Source organism: Balaenoptera ricei, chromosome 14, assembly GCF_028023285.1.
Source record: "Balaenoptera ricei isolate mBalRic1 chromosome 14, mBalRic1.hap2, whole genome shotgun sequence".
Taxonomy (NCBI): domain Eukaryota; kingdom Metazoa; phylum Chordata; class Mammalia; order Artiodactyla; family Balaenopteridae; genus Balaenoptera; species Balaenoptera ricei.
The window spans coordinates 66485852-66500809 of record NC_082652.1 but is presented as its reverse complement, the minus strand read 5'-3'; the positions used below and the strand labels follow the sequence as shown (position 1 = coordinate 66500809).

General features: G+C 46.8%; 1 protein-coding gene across 1 annotated transcript in view; it reads left to right on the top strand.

Moving 5' to 3' along the window:
• The first annotated feature begins 9501 nt into the window (after positions 1-9501).
• Positions 9502-14958, top strand: part of PSTPIP2 (proline-serine-threonine phosphatase interacting protein 2) — an 84805-nt gene continuing 79348 nt past the window's right edge. The window contains exon 1 of the mRNA XM_059894680.1: positions 9502-9603. Coding sequence (XP_059750663.1) covers positions 9571-9603 — 33 coding nt within the window. The 5' untranslated portion in view covers positions 9502-9570. The remainder of the gene's footprint in view (positions 9604-14958) is intronic.

Sequence of the window (14958 nt, the reverse complement as noted above, 5' to 3'; positions counted from 1 at the left end):
AGTTGTGCTAGAACATGTCAAGAATTCTAAGCGTATGGCCCTTTCCCTGATTTTACTGAGCTAAAGCCCAGCCCATTCTATTGCAGCAGTGAACCAGGAGCAACAAATTCTAAGATTCAGATGTTTTTTTTTTAATCACTCAAGAGACTAATGTGATGGGACACTTCACCTGGCTGTTCTGAACAGGCAGGCCTGAATACTCTGATTAACGGCCTTCTTGTGTGGCAGCCAAATGGCCTATCATAAAATGGTTTTTGTACAACTTACAGAGGAATGGTGAACGTCTGAAAAGGTACTTGACCTTTGAAATTTGAGGTTTTATGGCTTTCAGATACGTATTTTAAGGTCTCTTGATAATAAAGTCTATGATTCTAGAAATTAAGATAGGCATATTTTATTTTTTATAAATTTTAAAATTTTGTTTTTTGGTTGCGTTGGGTCTTCGTTGTGGTGCGCAGGCTTCTCATTGCGGTGGCTTCTGTTGTTGTGGAGCAGGGGCTCTAGGTGCATGGAGTTCAGTAGTTGCGGTGTGCAGGCTCAGTAGCTGTGGCTTGCGGACTCTAGAGCGCAGGCTCAGTAGTTGTGGCACGGGTGCTTAGTTGCTCCATGGCATGTGGGATCTTCCTGGACCAGGGCTCGGACCCATGTCACCTGCATTGGCAGGCGGATTCTTAACTGCTGCGCCACCAGGGAAGCCCGAGATAGGCGTATTTTAAGTAGTGCTTAGTTTATTGAGCATCAACTATGAGATGAACACTAAAGAAAGGTACAAAGTGAGCAAGGCAGAAGGATCCTCTCAGTAACTTATCTAGGGTTAGGGAGGGAGGACAAAAGACATTTAATGTAATGATGACTTTGTAAATACTGTGCAGCTACTACCTAGAAATACAAATAAGATGCAGTAAGTAACCAGTACAAAATGCCATTTGAATTAAAAATGAATACCTACTGGTAGAGCTGGAAAAGAGCTCGTGTTGGCATTTGGCCAGAGGAAGACTTTTTACTTTTTTAATTTTATCTATTTTTGGCTGCATTGGGTCTTCGTTGCTGTGTGCGGGCTTTCTCTAGTTGTGGCGAGCGGGGGCTACTCTTCGTCGTGGTGCACAGACTTCTTGTGGTGGCTTCTGTTGCGGAGCACGGGCTGTAGGCACGCAGGCTTCAGGAGCTGTGGCACGCGGGCTCAGCAATTGTGGTTTGTGGGCCTAGAGTGTAGGCTCAGTAGCTGTGGCGCATGGGCCCAGTTGCTCCACGGCATGTGGGATCTTCCCAGACCAGGGATCCAACCCATGTCCCCTGCATTGGCAGGTGGATTCTTAACCACTATGCCACCACGGAAGCCCACTTTTTTTTTTTTTTTAGTGGGTTGAAGTATAGTTGATTACAATATTGTGTTAGTTTCAGGTGTACAGCAAAGTGATTCAGTTATTTTTTTTCAGATTTTTCCGTTATAGGTTATTAAAAGATATTGAATATAGTTCCCTATACTATACAGTAAATCCTTGTTTATATACAGTAGTACATATCTGTTAATCCCATACTCCTAATTAATCCTCCTCCCTTTCCCCTTTGGTAGCCATAAGTTTGTTCTGTGAGTCTGTTTTGTAAATAAATTAATTTGTGTTATTTTTTAGATTCCACATACAAGTGATAATCATATAATATTTGTCTTTCTCTGACTTAGTATTTTTTTTAATTAATTTATTTACTTTTGGCTGTGTTGGGTCTTTGTTGCTGCGTGCAGGCTTTCTCTAGTTGCGGCGAGTGGGGGCTACTCTGTTGCGGTGCGCGGGCTTCTCATTGCAGTGGCTTCTCGTTGGGGAGCAGGGGCTCTAGGTGCGTGGGCTTCAGTAGCAGCATCCAGGCACAATAGTGGCTCACGGGCTCTAGAGCGCAGGCTCAGTAGTTGGTGGTGCACGGGCTTAGTTGTTCCACAGCATGTGGGATCTTCCTGGACCAGGGCTTGAACCTGTGTCCCCTGCGTTGGCAGGTGGATTCTTAACCTCTGCGCCACCAGGGAAGTCCCCTCTTTACTTTCTTTTTAAATTATGAAAATACTCAGACCTAAGAAAAGTTGAAAAAATAGTACAATTATCACCCATTTACTCTTTATCAGTATACACCTGTTGTTAATATTTTGATGCATTTGCTTTATTCATTCATTACTTCGCTTATTCATTTTTCTGGTGAACCATTTGAGAGTAAGTTGCAGGCATCCTGACAGTTTGGACACTTGAGCTAAAACATTTCAGCATCTATATCCTAAGAATAAAGATATTCATCTTTATAACCACAATACCACTATTACACCTAAGAAAACAAACATTGATTCACTAATATGCAGTCCTTAATAAAGTTTCCCTAATTATCTCCCCAGCATCTTCCACTGAATGGTTTTGGGATCTGTTGATTCTTGCCTGAAATAGTTAACAGCATTGGGAGTTTTAAAGTGGTGGTTTTATAATTCCTTTCTACATTGACTAGCTGGCATTTTCTAAAGGAAAGCTTTCCATCTCATATCAGTATGAACTACAGATCGCAAAATCAGCAGTGGGAAGATGCTCCTGGAGTAATTAATGTATGGAGGAAACCAGGTGTAAGCCTTCTAGTCCTCTCCCAGTCCAAGGGTTTTACTGGGGCTAGTCACATGGGCACCTTCTGCCTAGCATGTACTAAAATTCCAGACTCCCGGAAGGAAACAGGTATTCAGCATAAGTCACATTGTACAAACAGTTTAGGCACAGAATTTTTATATCAGTGTTGGAACTGAATACCAGTCAAGTTCCTAGATGCTAGTCAAGGGCTAATCTTGCAAGCAGGCTTTTCTCAGGATAGCAGCAGTCCCAGACCTGCCTATATATTAACTCTTCTGCACAGGCATCTTTAAAACAATAATTATCAGCAAGACCAACCTGCAATATTGACCTCACTTGTACTCTCCAGGGGTCCTGCATTTAGCCAGTTAAAACAAATCCTATTAACCATAAAGATGTATATTAGAAAGGTGGCTTACACAAGTTTCTGTCTGAACTTATTTTATTTGGTCAAGGCATCAACTCGAGCCCAGCACAGCTCTGGCCCCTGTACTGAAGCTGACCTGAAAGCCTTCCTGAGCTGAGGCAGCATCATGATAGTACAGGAGTATGGTATATTGTCACAACTAATGAACCAATATTGATACGTCATAATTGACTAAAGTTCATCCTTTATTCAGATTTCCTTAGGTGTTTTGTTTTCTACTCCCCCCCGCCCCCATGAATTTCTTTAGTTTTTACTTAATGTCCTTTTTCTGTTCCAATTTCACATCCAGGATACTACATTAGTCATCACGCCTCCTTAGGTCCCTCTGGGCTGTGAGTTTCTTAGATTTCCTTGTTTGTAATGACCTTGACAGTTTTGTTTTTTTTTTTTTTTTTTTTAGGAGGCGTGCTGTTTTGGGTGAAGTATTTTTATTTATTTATTTTATTATCTTTGGCTGTGTTGGGTCTTCGGTTCGTGCGAGGGCTTTCTTCAGTTACGGCAAGCGGGGGCCACTCTTCATCGCGGTGCGGGGACCGCTCTTCATCGCGGTGCGCGGGCCTTTTCACTATCGCGGCCCCTCCCGTTGCGGGGCACAGGCTCCAGACGTGCAGGCTCAGTGTTGTGGCCCACGGGCCCAGCCGCTCCGCGGCATGTGGGATCTTCCCAGACCAGGGCTCGAACCCGTGTCCCCTGCACCAGCAGGCAGACTCTCAACCACTGCGCCACCAGGGAAGCCCAGACCTTGACAGTTTTGAGGGATAGTAATTAGGTATGTTATAGAATGTCTTTCACTTTGATATTTTCCTCATGATTAGACGAGGGTTATATGTTTTTAGGTGAAAGACCACAGAGGTAAATTACCAGTCCTCATCACCTGATGTCAAGGGTACATACTGTCAATGAGAATTATGACTGTTACTGTTAATCTTTTTTTTTTTTTTTTATAAATTTATATATTTAGTTTTGGCTGCATTGCGTCTTCGTTGCTGCGTGCAGGCTTTTCTCTAGTTGCGGCAAGCGGGGGCTACTCTTCATTGAGACGCACGGGCTTCTCATTGCAGTGGCTTCTCGTGTGTAGAGCACGGGCTCTAGGCACGTGGGCTTCAGTAGTTGTGGCACACAGGCTCCGTAGTTGTGGCTCGCGGGCTCTAGAGCGCAGGCTCAGTAGTTGTGGCGCACGGGCTTAGTTGCTCCGCGGCATGTGGGATCCTCCCGGACCAGGGTTCGAACCCGTGTCCCTGCGTTGGCAGGCGGACTCTTAACCACTGCGTCACCAGGGAAGCCCAAAGCAGACAACTTTTATACTTTTTACTTATTTATTTTTAAATATATTTATTTTTATATTTGGCTGCATTGGGTCTTTGTTGCTGAGCGCGGGCTTTCTCTAGCTGCGGCTAGCGGGGGCTACTCTTTGTTGCGGTGCACAGACTTCTTGTAGTAGCTTCTCCTGTTGCGGAGCATGGGCTCTAGGCATGCGGGCTTCAGTAGTTGTGGCACACAGGCTCAGCAGTTGTGGCTCGCGGGCTCTAGAGCGCAGGCTCAGTAGTTGTGGTGTATGAGCTTAGTTGGTCCGCGGCATGTGGGAGCTTCCTGGACCAGGGCTCGAACCCGTGTCCCCTGCATTGGTAGGCAGATTCTTAACCACTGTGTCACTAGGGGAAGCCCCCATACTTTTTAGACAAAGAATACATTTGATAGGAATTGTCAGGACAAAGAAACTTAGGCTTTGGGTGCTTCATAACTGAGTCTAAACAGAGTTTGGGCTCGGGGTAGTAAATGAAAGAATTACAGTAACAAGTTTTGTTTATATAGGCTTCTTGGCCCTGAATTCCATAATCTCTGGTGATAAGAGATTAGAGATAAGAGATAAGAGATAACCTCCTAGTACAGGGAGGGCACCTTTCAAATGGGAGATTTATTTCCTGCTTTCAGGGAGACAGGATGGTCAAGTGTCCCTCTTGCATTTGCAATTTAAATTAACTTTAACTCAAAATCAATATGCCACTGAGGCATATTTTGCGGGTGGTCTGCCTTGGGCCCCAACAATGGTACTTACCCTAACCCTTGCTTTGATCCATGCAGCTAGTAGCCCTTGGGCACTGAAGCCTCCTCCTGGAAGTTTTCCCATTGTATTCTATTCCTGTCCTGTTCTGACCCTCTGTTCCATTCCTCAATCTACTCAGCTTCTAATCTTAGTGACGAAATCCATCCTCTCTGCTTTTGACATTGTCTTGGCAGACCTAATACAGCTTACTCCTGCCCTCTGGTGCTTTTGTACCATGGCCTCTGCTTGGCCAGGTCCTGGTCCTCGGATCCTGGCTTTACCTCCTTGGCCAAGTTTGCTCCCGTCTCCTGGAAGGGAGGGATCGGACTATGGGAACTGAAGTAAAAATTGGTTCTGCTCTTGATGATCAGAGAGAGCTTATTGAATTCCCTGGCTGGCTCCATCATTTGTCTAATCCATGAGAGTACTTGAGAAAATATCATCCTTATCTTGAGGTGCTTTTCAGTCTTCTTGGGGAGGTAAGCTATCCAAGAGGAACAGAAATTAGAGAAGAACATAAGGATATAAATCATATTTCATTAAGGGCTAGTTTGTGTGACAAGAATGACAGTTTCTAGAAATTCAAGAAGTGAGAAGACAGGGCTGGAGAAGAGGGGGAGGTGGTGGTGAGATGGAACTTGAGCAGGAAGAAGAGCAGCACCCAGGCTGCCTGCAAAAGAGGAGCAAAGTTGGGATGGCAGAAAAGCCTGACTGGCCTGGGGTGAGGAGAGGGGAGGAAGCCGGGGAGTGAAGTGGGAAAGGTCAGGGTAGGGAGGGCCTTGACCGCACAGGGGCACTTGGGACTTAATTGTGATGGGGAAACGTGGCTTTGTGAGGAGAGCAGAGACAAGAAGAAAGCAGTGTTTCAAGAAGGAACAACTAAGAGGAGTTGGCGGAGGGGAGGAAGGGGAGGAAGAGGAATGCAGACCGATAGGTGTAAAGGAAAATTGGTGATTTTAGTGGGCATTTGTTAACTTTTGCCACTCACCATCCATTTATCCTATTTCAGGGAAAAGATCCCTATTTCCTTCTGGGGAAGCCTCCTTTTCCTCCATAACTTTTCTGGAAAACAGTTTGACAGTTTTATTTCAAAACCTTAAAAATGTTTATATTATTTAACCTGTAATGCCACTATGAGGAATTTTTTGTGAGGTATAGTTGAATTTCAATGCTAATTTCTGCTGTACCGCAAAGTGATTCAGTTATACGTATATATACATTCTTTTTTAAAATATTCTTTTCCATTATGGTTTATCATAGGATATTGAATACAGTTCTCTGTGCTACACAGTAGGACCTTGTTGTTTATCCATTCCATATATAACAGCTTACATCTACTAGCCCCAACCTCCCACTCCATCCCTCCCCCAAACCCCTCCCCCTTGGCAACCACAAGTCTGTTCTCTATGTCCATGAGTCTGTTTCTGTTTCGTAGATAGGTTCATTTGTGTCATTTAGATTCCACATATAAGTGATATCATCTGATATTTGTCTTTTTCTGACATATTTCACTTAGTATGATAATCTCTAGTTGCATCCATGTTGCTGAAAATGGCATTTATTTCATTCTTTTTTATGGCTGAGTCACATTCCATTGTATATGAGTACCACATCTTCTTTATCCATTCATCTGTCCATGGACATTTAGGTTGTTTCCATATCTTGGCTATTGTGAACAGTGCTGTTATGAACATTCCATTATGAGGAATTTTAACAAAAATTTATATGAAAGATATTTATCACAGTAATATTTCTAAAAGCATTAAGAAAATGCTAAGGAAGTATTGGTATATCCACTTGATAGGAAATTATGCAAAAGTTAAAAAATGACACTGAAGATTTTTCTTTTTAATTTTGGGGGGGGATTTGAAATAAACTCACATTGTATAAATTCAGAGGTCCAGAGGGCATGAAGAAAAGTAGGTCTCCTTCCCTCCTATGCCCCTCTGCCCCATCCCCCCCATCAAAGAGACCCATTTAAAACGTGTGTGTCTATTCTTTTTCCTCCTCACCCAATGGCAGTTTGTTTTGCTTTTTTTTCCCCACTTAATAGCTGTTGATTGTTCCATATCAAAACACAGCTTCCTCACTTTTTTAATGCTTGAATATGATTTCATTGTTTAGCTGTATCACAATCTATTGAGCTAGTTCTCCACTGATGGCATTTAGTTCTTTAAAATCTTTGGCAGAATAACCATGCTGTTATAAATAACTATACATATTTCACTTTGCACACATAAGGATATTTGGAGGGTAAATTCTTCAACATGGAATTGTTGCGTCAAAACACAGGAGCATTTAGGGAATTCCCTGGCACTCCAGTGGTTAGGACTCTGCGCTTTCACTGCTGAGGGTGTGGGTTCAATCCCTGGTCAGGAACAATCCCGCAAGATCCTGCAAGCCTCGCGGCCCCAAAATAAATAAAGAAATAAATAAATAGCATTTAAAATTTTGATGATATGGCCAAATTTCTCTTCACAGAGGCTTTCAGTTTTTACATGAAAGAGTATCTGTCCTGTCTGTTCGGCCAGGACCAGGTGCTATCAAACTTTTTGTTAGGAAAAGTGTGTTAAAGGACTTTAGAAAATACTAATGAAATATTGTTAAGTTACAAAAGCAAAACTCAAAATTTTATGTACAGTAAGAGCTCAGTCATGCAAATGTGTATTATTGGAAGAAATGCCAAAATATTAATAGTGGTTTATCTTAAATGTATTGATCATTAAACTTCATCATTCCATTGTTGCTGTAGTAGTGTTAATTTCGTTAGTAAAATGTCCCAAAATTGTTATAGACCCTTGGATATAGTACAGATATTGCTTGTTTTCTTAACTCCCAACACCTGTCCAGGTGATGAGGTTAATAAATGAGGAATGAATGAGGAATATTTTCTGGCAGCGCGGACAACCATTTGCAATTTGCAATCTTGCCACCAGGTGGTGGAAGAGAGTTAAAATTCAGAGGACTGGGTTCTGAGCCACGAAAATCAAGTACAATGTACCGTGAGATGTTTTAAAAATGTTAAAAATGAAAACTTAGACAATTAGAATTGTATTTAAAATATTTGTTGCAAAATATTCAAAACTCCCAGGAAACAGTTTGATGCTGTCTGTGGCACTGCAGCATCTTTCATTTGCCTAGTTGTCACTATTTCTTACTCCTCCTGCTGTTTAGCCTGTCCCCCTGGTGCCCTCTGTGGCCTCTGCTGCCCTTTATGATGCTGTCAGCCTTCCCTTTCTTTCTTCTAACCTAACTGCTTTCCAAAGAGATGAACAACAAGATGAATGGATGCATGTCCTCGGAGTGACCCAGGATTGGAGGCCACCTCTCCATCCTTGTTGCGGATGACTACTGGTGGGATTTCATCACAGGGGAGGGGGCTAGGTATTACCAGGCAGAATCTCCCAACTGTCCTTCATATCACCCCAGTAATTGTCCTTTCGCTCTGTCTGGACCAAGCTAGAACCTGCTCAGAGGCAAAGCTTGCCTCTCCAGGCATGAGGTTGTGGGCTGGCACTCTGGACCTTCATCCTCCCCTCCTTGAATGGATCTGTCCCAGGACTGACTTCTATCCTGGGCTCTGATTCTGTTTGGAAGGGAAGAGCTGTAACCGAGCTCTTCATACCTTAAATACGCTGTGATCTTGGTCAAGTCAATCAGCCTCTCTGGGCTTCAGTTTAGGTTCAGGGCATGTAGCACAGGGCAGTACTTTGTCCCAGAGTGCCGTATTACTACAAAGCCCGGATGGGTCTGACTTGCCCTGGGTTATGTTTATGAGTGTGTTACGTTACGAAAGTGAAGGGAGAGGAAGGAAGTTCGGGCTCCTACTTCTGGAATGGGATTGGTGGAAAAGGGTATTGGGTCTGGGTCCTAAGATGCGGAAGGGTCGCGAGGAGCTGAGTTCCCGGATGCCTTGTAAGGACCCCACTGAGGGACCTAGAGTCAAGGGGAAACAGTATCAGTGATCTTTCCATGACTTTTAGACTAAAACGTGCTTGTCTGTGGCGGGCGCCTCTGGGGTCCTGCACTTGACTAGATGAAGCGTCCACACCTGACGCGGCCGCTAGCATTGTCAATGCTCAAGCTTCACAGAGCCGACGCGCCGTCCCCGCGACCACCTCCGATCCGGCGGGGGCTCCTTCCACCACCGCGCAGAGCCTGGATTTCTCCGCGAGGAACTGGGTCGAGGGAGGAGGGGGCTTGTGGGCAGGAACGGAGCCGAATTCGGGGAGGCGACAGGACCGGTTCCTTCCAATCCTTAAAGGCCTCCCGAAGGAGGGGGAATGTAGGGCTGACTAACTGAAGCCTGACGCCGCAGGGCTCTAACCCGCGGTCCGCCCCTCCATTACGCGCGGGACAAGTGCGGAGTGCTGGGTGCCAGCGGCGCGGGGCGGGGCTGCGCTGGGCAGGCGCGGGGGCGGGAATCGCGGGCGGGGCGCGCCGCTGGCCTTGACAGTCCGTGTCGCAGCGCGCCTGCTCTGGCTTTCACCTCTCCTCGCGCGCCGGCCATGACGGGCTCACTGTTCAAGGGGAACTTTTGGGTAAGTCGGCGGGGTAAGCGACCCATCGCCGGGCTGGGGAACGGGGGCTCCGAGGGGAGCCGTGGGCGCCTGCCCCGTGCTCCGGGGCAGAACCCGAGGGGAGGCACCGCCGCCGGCCCCTCTCTGCGCTTACCCCAGCCCGCCGCGCGCCCGCGGGTCCCCGGGATCCGGTTCCCAGGCTCCCCCTCGGCCGCCCGCGCCCCCGGACACTGCTGACGGGTGTAGTCTTAGAGTCGGGACATTCCCCCCTCATCTCATGGGGAAACCGAGACCCAAAGAGAGGAGTCACCCGTCCGGGGAGAGTCGCCGGTGGCCCCTGAGGCTGCGCTGTGAGCGGATTTGGGGGGACGTGGGGCGGAGAACGTGGGGTGAAGAACGTGGGGTGAACTTCGCCAGGCTGATCGGCTTTTCCAGGTCCGCGGAAACGTACAGCCTGTCTGAGCCCCATTAACTCCCGGCTCGCCCCGGCAGACGACCCTAGAGGCGTTCTCTAGCAGAAGCTTTGCCGGGTTCCGCAGCCCCGCTTCCTGAGCCTCTCCCTGCCTTTGCCACCGCCCAGGGCGGGGCCGGTGCGTGTGTGAGACCCTGTGAGCCGGTGGGGGCATCTGAGCCCGAGGACGGGCCTAACCAGGAGGCAGCAGTTCTGCCTGCCCCTCTCCCTCTGTCCAGTCCTCTTCCCCCCTGTCCTCTCACTCCGCAGGTGCCCCTCAAGGGTCTGTAGCCCTTCATGCGGAGGAACCGCCCTCATCCCTTTAAGGCAGGAGCAGAAAGTCACCACGTCTCCAGACTGACCTACTGCTGCCAAGCCGCCCCAGCTCCTTACTTGAGACCCTGATTGTCCCCCATTCAGCCTCGTAGCTGCTTAGCAGGTTCCTGTCCCCTATCTAGAGCTGCTGGGTAGAGAAACCTGGCCCTGTAACCTCGAGGACACAGTTTAGACCCTGCTTTGTGAAGTCCCTTTTCCTGGAGTTTATGAGGTTCTCCTGGGGCACTGCCCACCTGTAGGGTGCAGCTCACGCCCCCGCAGCTTCACAGAGAAGGTGAACAACCTCGCAGCTGGCCCCTTGAGGAGGCCTGGGAGTTCTTTGGGTAGAATAAAGGACTTCTGGGTCCCATGACAGGCATTGTGGGAAAAAGCAGGGTAGAGAGATCTGCCTTTCTTCCCCTCAAAGTGTAACACTCAGTTTTCAAATCTCTGCCCAGTGTCTTCTCTTCAGGGAAGCCTTTCTTGACTGCACCCAATAGCACATGTTCTGTTCCTTCATAGCATTTGTCAGTTTATGGTTTTGAGTTTGGGGGCCTACAAGCATGTGAGCACCTTGTGGACAGCTACTGTGCTGGCTTTCAATGCCACTGCCCCTTGCACAGGCTGATGCCAGCAGGTTCTCAGCAAGTAGTGGCTGAATGAGTACAGTGGATCTGTAAGGCTGACAGGGCATGTCGTGGGGTGAGAGCTGCGGCCTCCATCCTCAGAGGCCTCCCAGGCCATAGGAAGGCAGCCCCCCAGCCGCTCCCAGTGCAGACTTGCAGGAGTGATTAGGGGAGGGGGGAGACGTGAGATCTGTGTTGGGAGTTAGAGGTAGGGTGAAAGTGCAAGGCAGAGAAATTTCTGGGTTTTTACTTTCTTTTTTTCCCCTCTGAGCTTTTACTTTCAGAAGGTACGAGATCCTGAGAGAGAGTTTGCAAAGATATCTTCCATCTCTAATCTCCTATATTTTATGTCAAATAATAAAAACAGTAATAGCTAATATTACTGTGTATAGAGTCTGTGGCAAGCACTGTTCTAAACACTTTACACATACCACTCATTAAGTCTCACAACTACCCTTACTGAGTATCCCATTTTACAGATGAGGAAACTGAGAGGCAGACAGGTTAAGCAACATTCCCCAAGTTTGTAGAGCTATTAAATAGTGGAGCAGGACTCTGCCTAGACCAAACGCTCAGTGAATGCCTTCAACGAGGCTGGTGCTCAGCGAGAGTGTCCCTTTGGCACTGCCAGAGGTAGATGGTGGGACATCATTTGACTCTTCATGTGGATATCATGGATATCTTTCGCCTTCAGCCCCAACCATGAGCTCCTGGGGGGTTTGCACTGGCTCCCACCGTCCACTGAGCCCCCAGAACTGCAATGGTGCTTTGCATGTGGATGCTCAGGAATCAGGCAGATGGGACAGTCAGCCTGGATTTGGGAGAAAAGGGGCAGAAGAGAAACTGTTGGAGACCTCAGGGGCTGCCTGCGATGCTCTCACACTCTCAGAGGTGGGAGCGGGGAGCAAGGCTGTTGTTATCATTGAGAGGATGGCAATAACTTTCATGCTTCAAGGACAAGAAGGTTGTGATTACATAAGGTAGAAAACTTTGGAAACAAGGTGGGTATCAGTTGAGTGAATTTAATAAATATTTAAGAAAATACCTCCTCTGTATGGAGGTGGCATTTGCAGGAGTAAGACCATACTCTTGGGTTGAAGGTAGATTCCTCATTAGGAAGACGACAGGGAGGGCGGGCTTTGGTCTTGAATGCCTGTCCTCAGGGATGTAGAGGGCAAAGGGGTCAGGGGATGGGAGAGTCTAGTAGGAGTGAAGAAAACTGGGCCAGGGGTAGAAAGGATCTGTTCCAGGATGGAAATCATAGGGAAGGGACAGGAGGAGACAGATGGGAGGAATGGCAGAGGGTAGAAGAAGTCAGAGCCACAGGACAGGGTCACTAATTGAAGCTGGTAAGAGGAAAAGAGGACTTGAAGGAAGCTCTGTGTAAGGTGAACAGGAAAATGAGGTGCGGACCCCAGAAATAAGGAAGTCAGATGAGGAACTGGTTTGTGGGGAGGGAAGGAAGAGGAAGCAGAGCGGTATTGACAATAGGCAGGCCAGGAGCATCCTGAAACCACCCGCCCCGCCCCCACCCCCCAGGACCATGCCAGGGTTGCTGGATATGGGGAGGTCTTGGGGAAGGAACAGGGTGCCAGACAGCAAGATTTGGGGGTATTTTAATATTTTAACAACCAGTACAAACACGTCAGTGAGTGTGCTCTGGTGTCAACATTCTGGGTTTGAGGGGCTGGTGGAGATGGCCCCAGCACCTTGGAAAGGGTGTCCAAGCAAGAGAGTGCACGGAACAGCATAACGTACAGAAGGGTCATCAGCAGAGGCTCTGAGGTGGCCTGGCCAGGTTTGAATCCCCGGTCTGCCCCTCGTAGCTGGGTGACCTTGGACAGATTACTTCAACTCCCATACTCAGTTTTTCCATGTAGAAAAATGAGGACAATACCAATGTCTACGCTCTAGGACTGTTGTGAGGATTAAATCAGAGTTTAGTATGTGCCTGGCGCATAGTGAGCACTTGTGATTGTCAACTATTATCAGCACAGAGGTGACAAAGGAAATGGGTGACAGTTACTCGAGGAGAAAGAATCGAGAAATAAGAGGTCCCCAGAGAAGCACTCTTGGTGACTACCTGTATTTTGGCAGGAGGAGAGAGGGGTCAGAGAAAGAGAGGCAGAGATGTAGGGATTCAACCCTCACAGGAGCCATCACAGGCCCAGGAGAGGAATGTTCCATGAAAGTTCAGAGACCCATGGTCAAATTAGGTAGATGCTCCTGGAAAGGTATAAGTCAGCGCATACTTTACAAATAATCTTATTCAAATGCCCCATGGAGAGTTTAGTTAAAGGAATCTTTCCGTGGATTTGCTTGAAAAGGGAATACTCAAGTGTTCTTTAAAACTGGGATAGTCCCCAACCAAGTTTGCCTGACTCGGACACAACGCCTGTGTGCTGTTTCCCTCCCAGCAGTCATGTGGTTAAGCGGTGCTGTTATTTATTGTGGTTAATGTTGGTGGTACCTTGTCGGAATAAGACGGGGACCATGGATGTGGTTTCCAGGGCTCCAGGGAAGGAGGCCGCAGAGGGAAAGTCCCAGCCTTTGGCCTGTGATCCATGTGGCCATGCACAGGTGACTGTAGAACCTGCTCCAGAAGAGCAAGATGTCCTCCTGCCACAGGAGAGTCCCACATTCCTCACAAGGGTGTGAGGCCCAGCTTGACCCCGTATGTCCTCTAGACCCTTATTTTGACCTGGTCGTCCTGATTCTCACGGCTCTTGGCCCAGACCAGCTTCCTACTGTCTGTCCTGCACTCTTCCCACCCCAACACCTGCAGTGGGTGTGGCCTCTCTGCTCTGCCTGGCGAGTGACCAGGGGAAGGAGCTTGCTCATTGCCCCTGGCCATCCAGGGCTGTCCCTCTGCTTCAAACCTCTGGCCACTTTGGAATCTGGTCATTCTGGGTATTACCAGAGATTGAGCTGGTGCTGCATCTGGCTTTGCTCCTTGACTTTTCTCTATACAGTATGGGAGGGTGCTTTTTTTCTTAAATAAACAAAGAAGAAAACAGGTTATCACACAGACCCTTCATGCTCACCCCATGTGCTATTTTATACAATGTATAGGCTGTTACTTTTCTTTTTTAATCCTCTCCCTTGGAAACCGGTCCCTAGAAACACACCAGGAGGGCTATTGTCCTGCCTGGTGGCAAAATGCAAGGTAAAGTCATTGACGATTGCCCCCTCCAGTTCATTCTTCCTAGAGCAGCCACTGAGGTCTATCTTTAAAATAATTATCAAAATCCTTTTTTCTTGTTTTAGCTTCTTTAAAATTTAATAAGAGGCATGGGACCTACCTTCTAAGGAAAATAAGAAATTCTTATTGAAATATATAAAACAAAATCTGAACAAGTAGAAAGGAAACAAAAGTTTGTTAACAAGCCTTAAAAAAATCTAGATGATGCAAGCACATTCTTTAAATATCCAAATATTTCCAAAAGGCTTATAGTGAAAAACAATATAAACATTATTTATATTGTCACAGCATGTAAAGATTGCTTTATTTTGTTTGTTTGTTTTTTGGCCACACAGCTTGTGGGATCTTAGTTCCCCCCACCAGGGATTGAACCGTGGCCCTCAGCAGTGAAAGCATGGAGTCCTAACCACTGGACCGCCAGGGATTTCCCACAGCATGTAAAGATTGTTTAGTTTAAAGCTAAGTAGTATATGATGATTAGATCTCCATTCTTATCCTTCCTGGAATTTCTTTTTTTTTTTGGAATTTTTGAATTTTATTTTATTTATTTTTTTATAGAGCAGGTTCTTATTAGTCATCAATTTTATACACATCAGTATATACATGTCAACCCCAATCGCCCAATTCAGCACACCACCATCCCCACCCCCACCCACCCCCCCGCAGCTTTCCTCACTTGGTGTCCATATGTTTGTTCTCTACATCTGTGTCTCAACTTCTGCCATGTAAACCGGTTCATCTGTACCATTTTTCTAGGTTCCACCTACATGCGTTAATATACG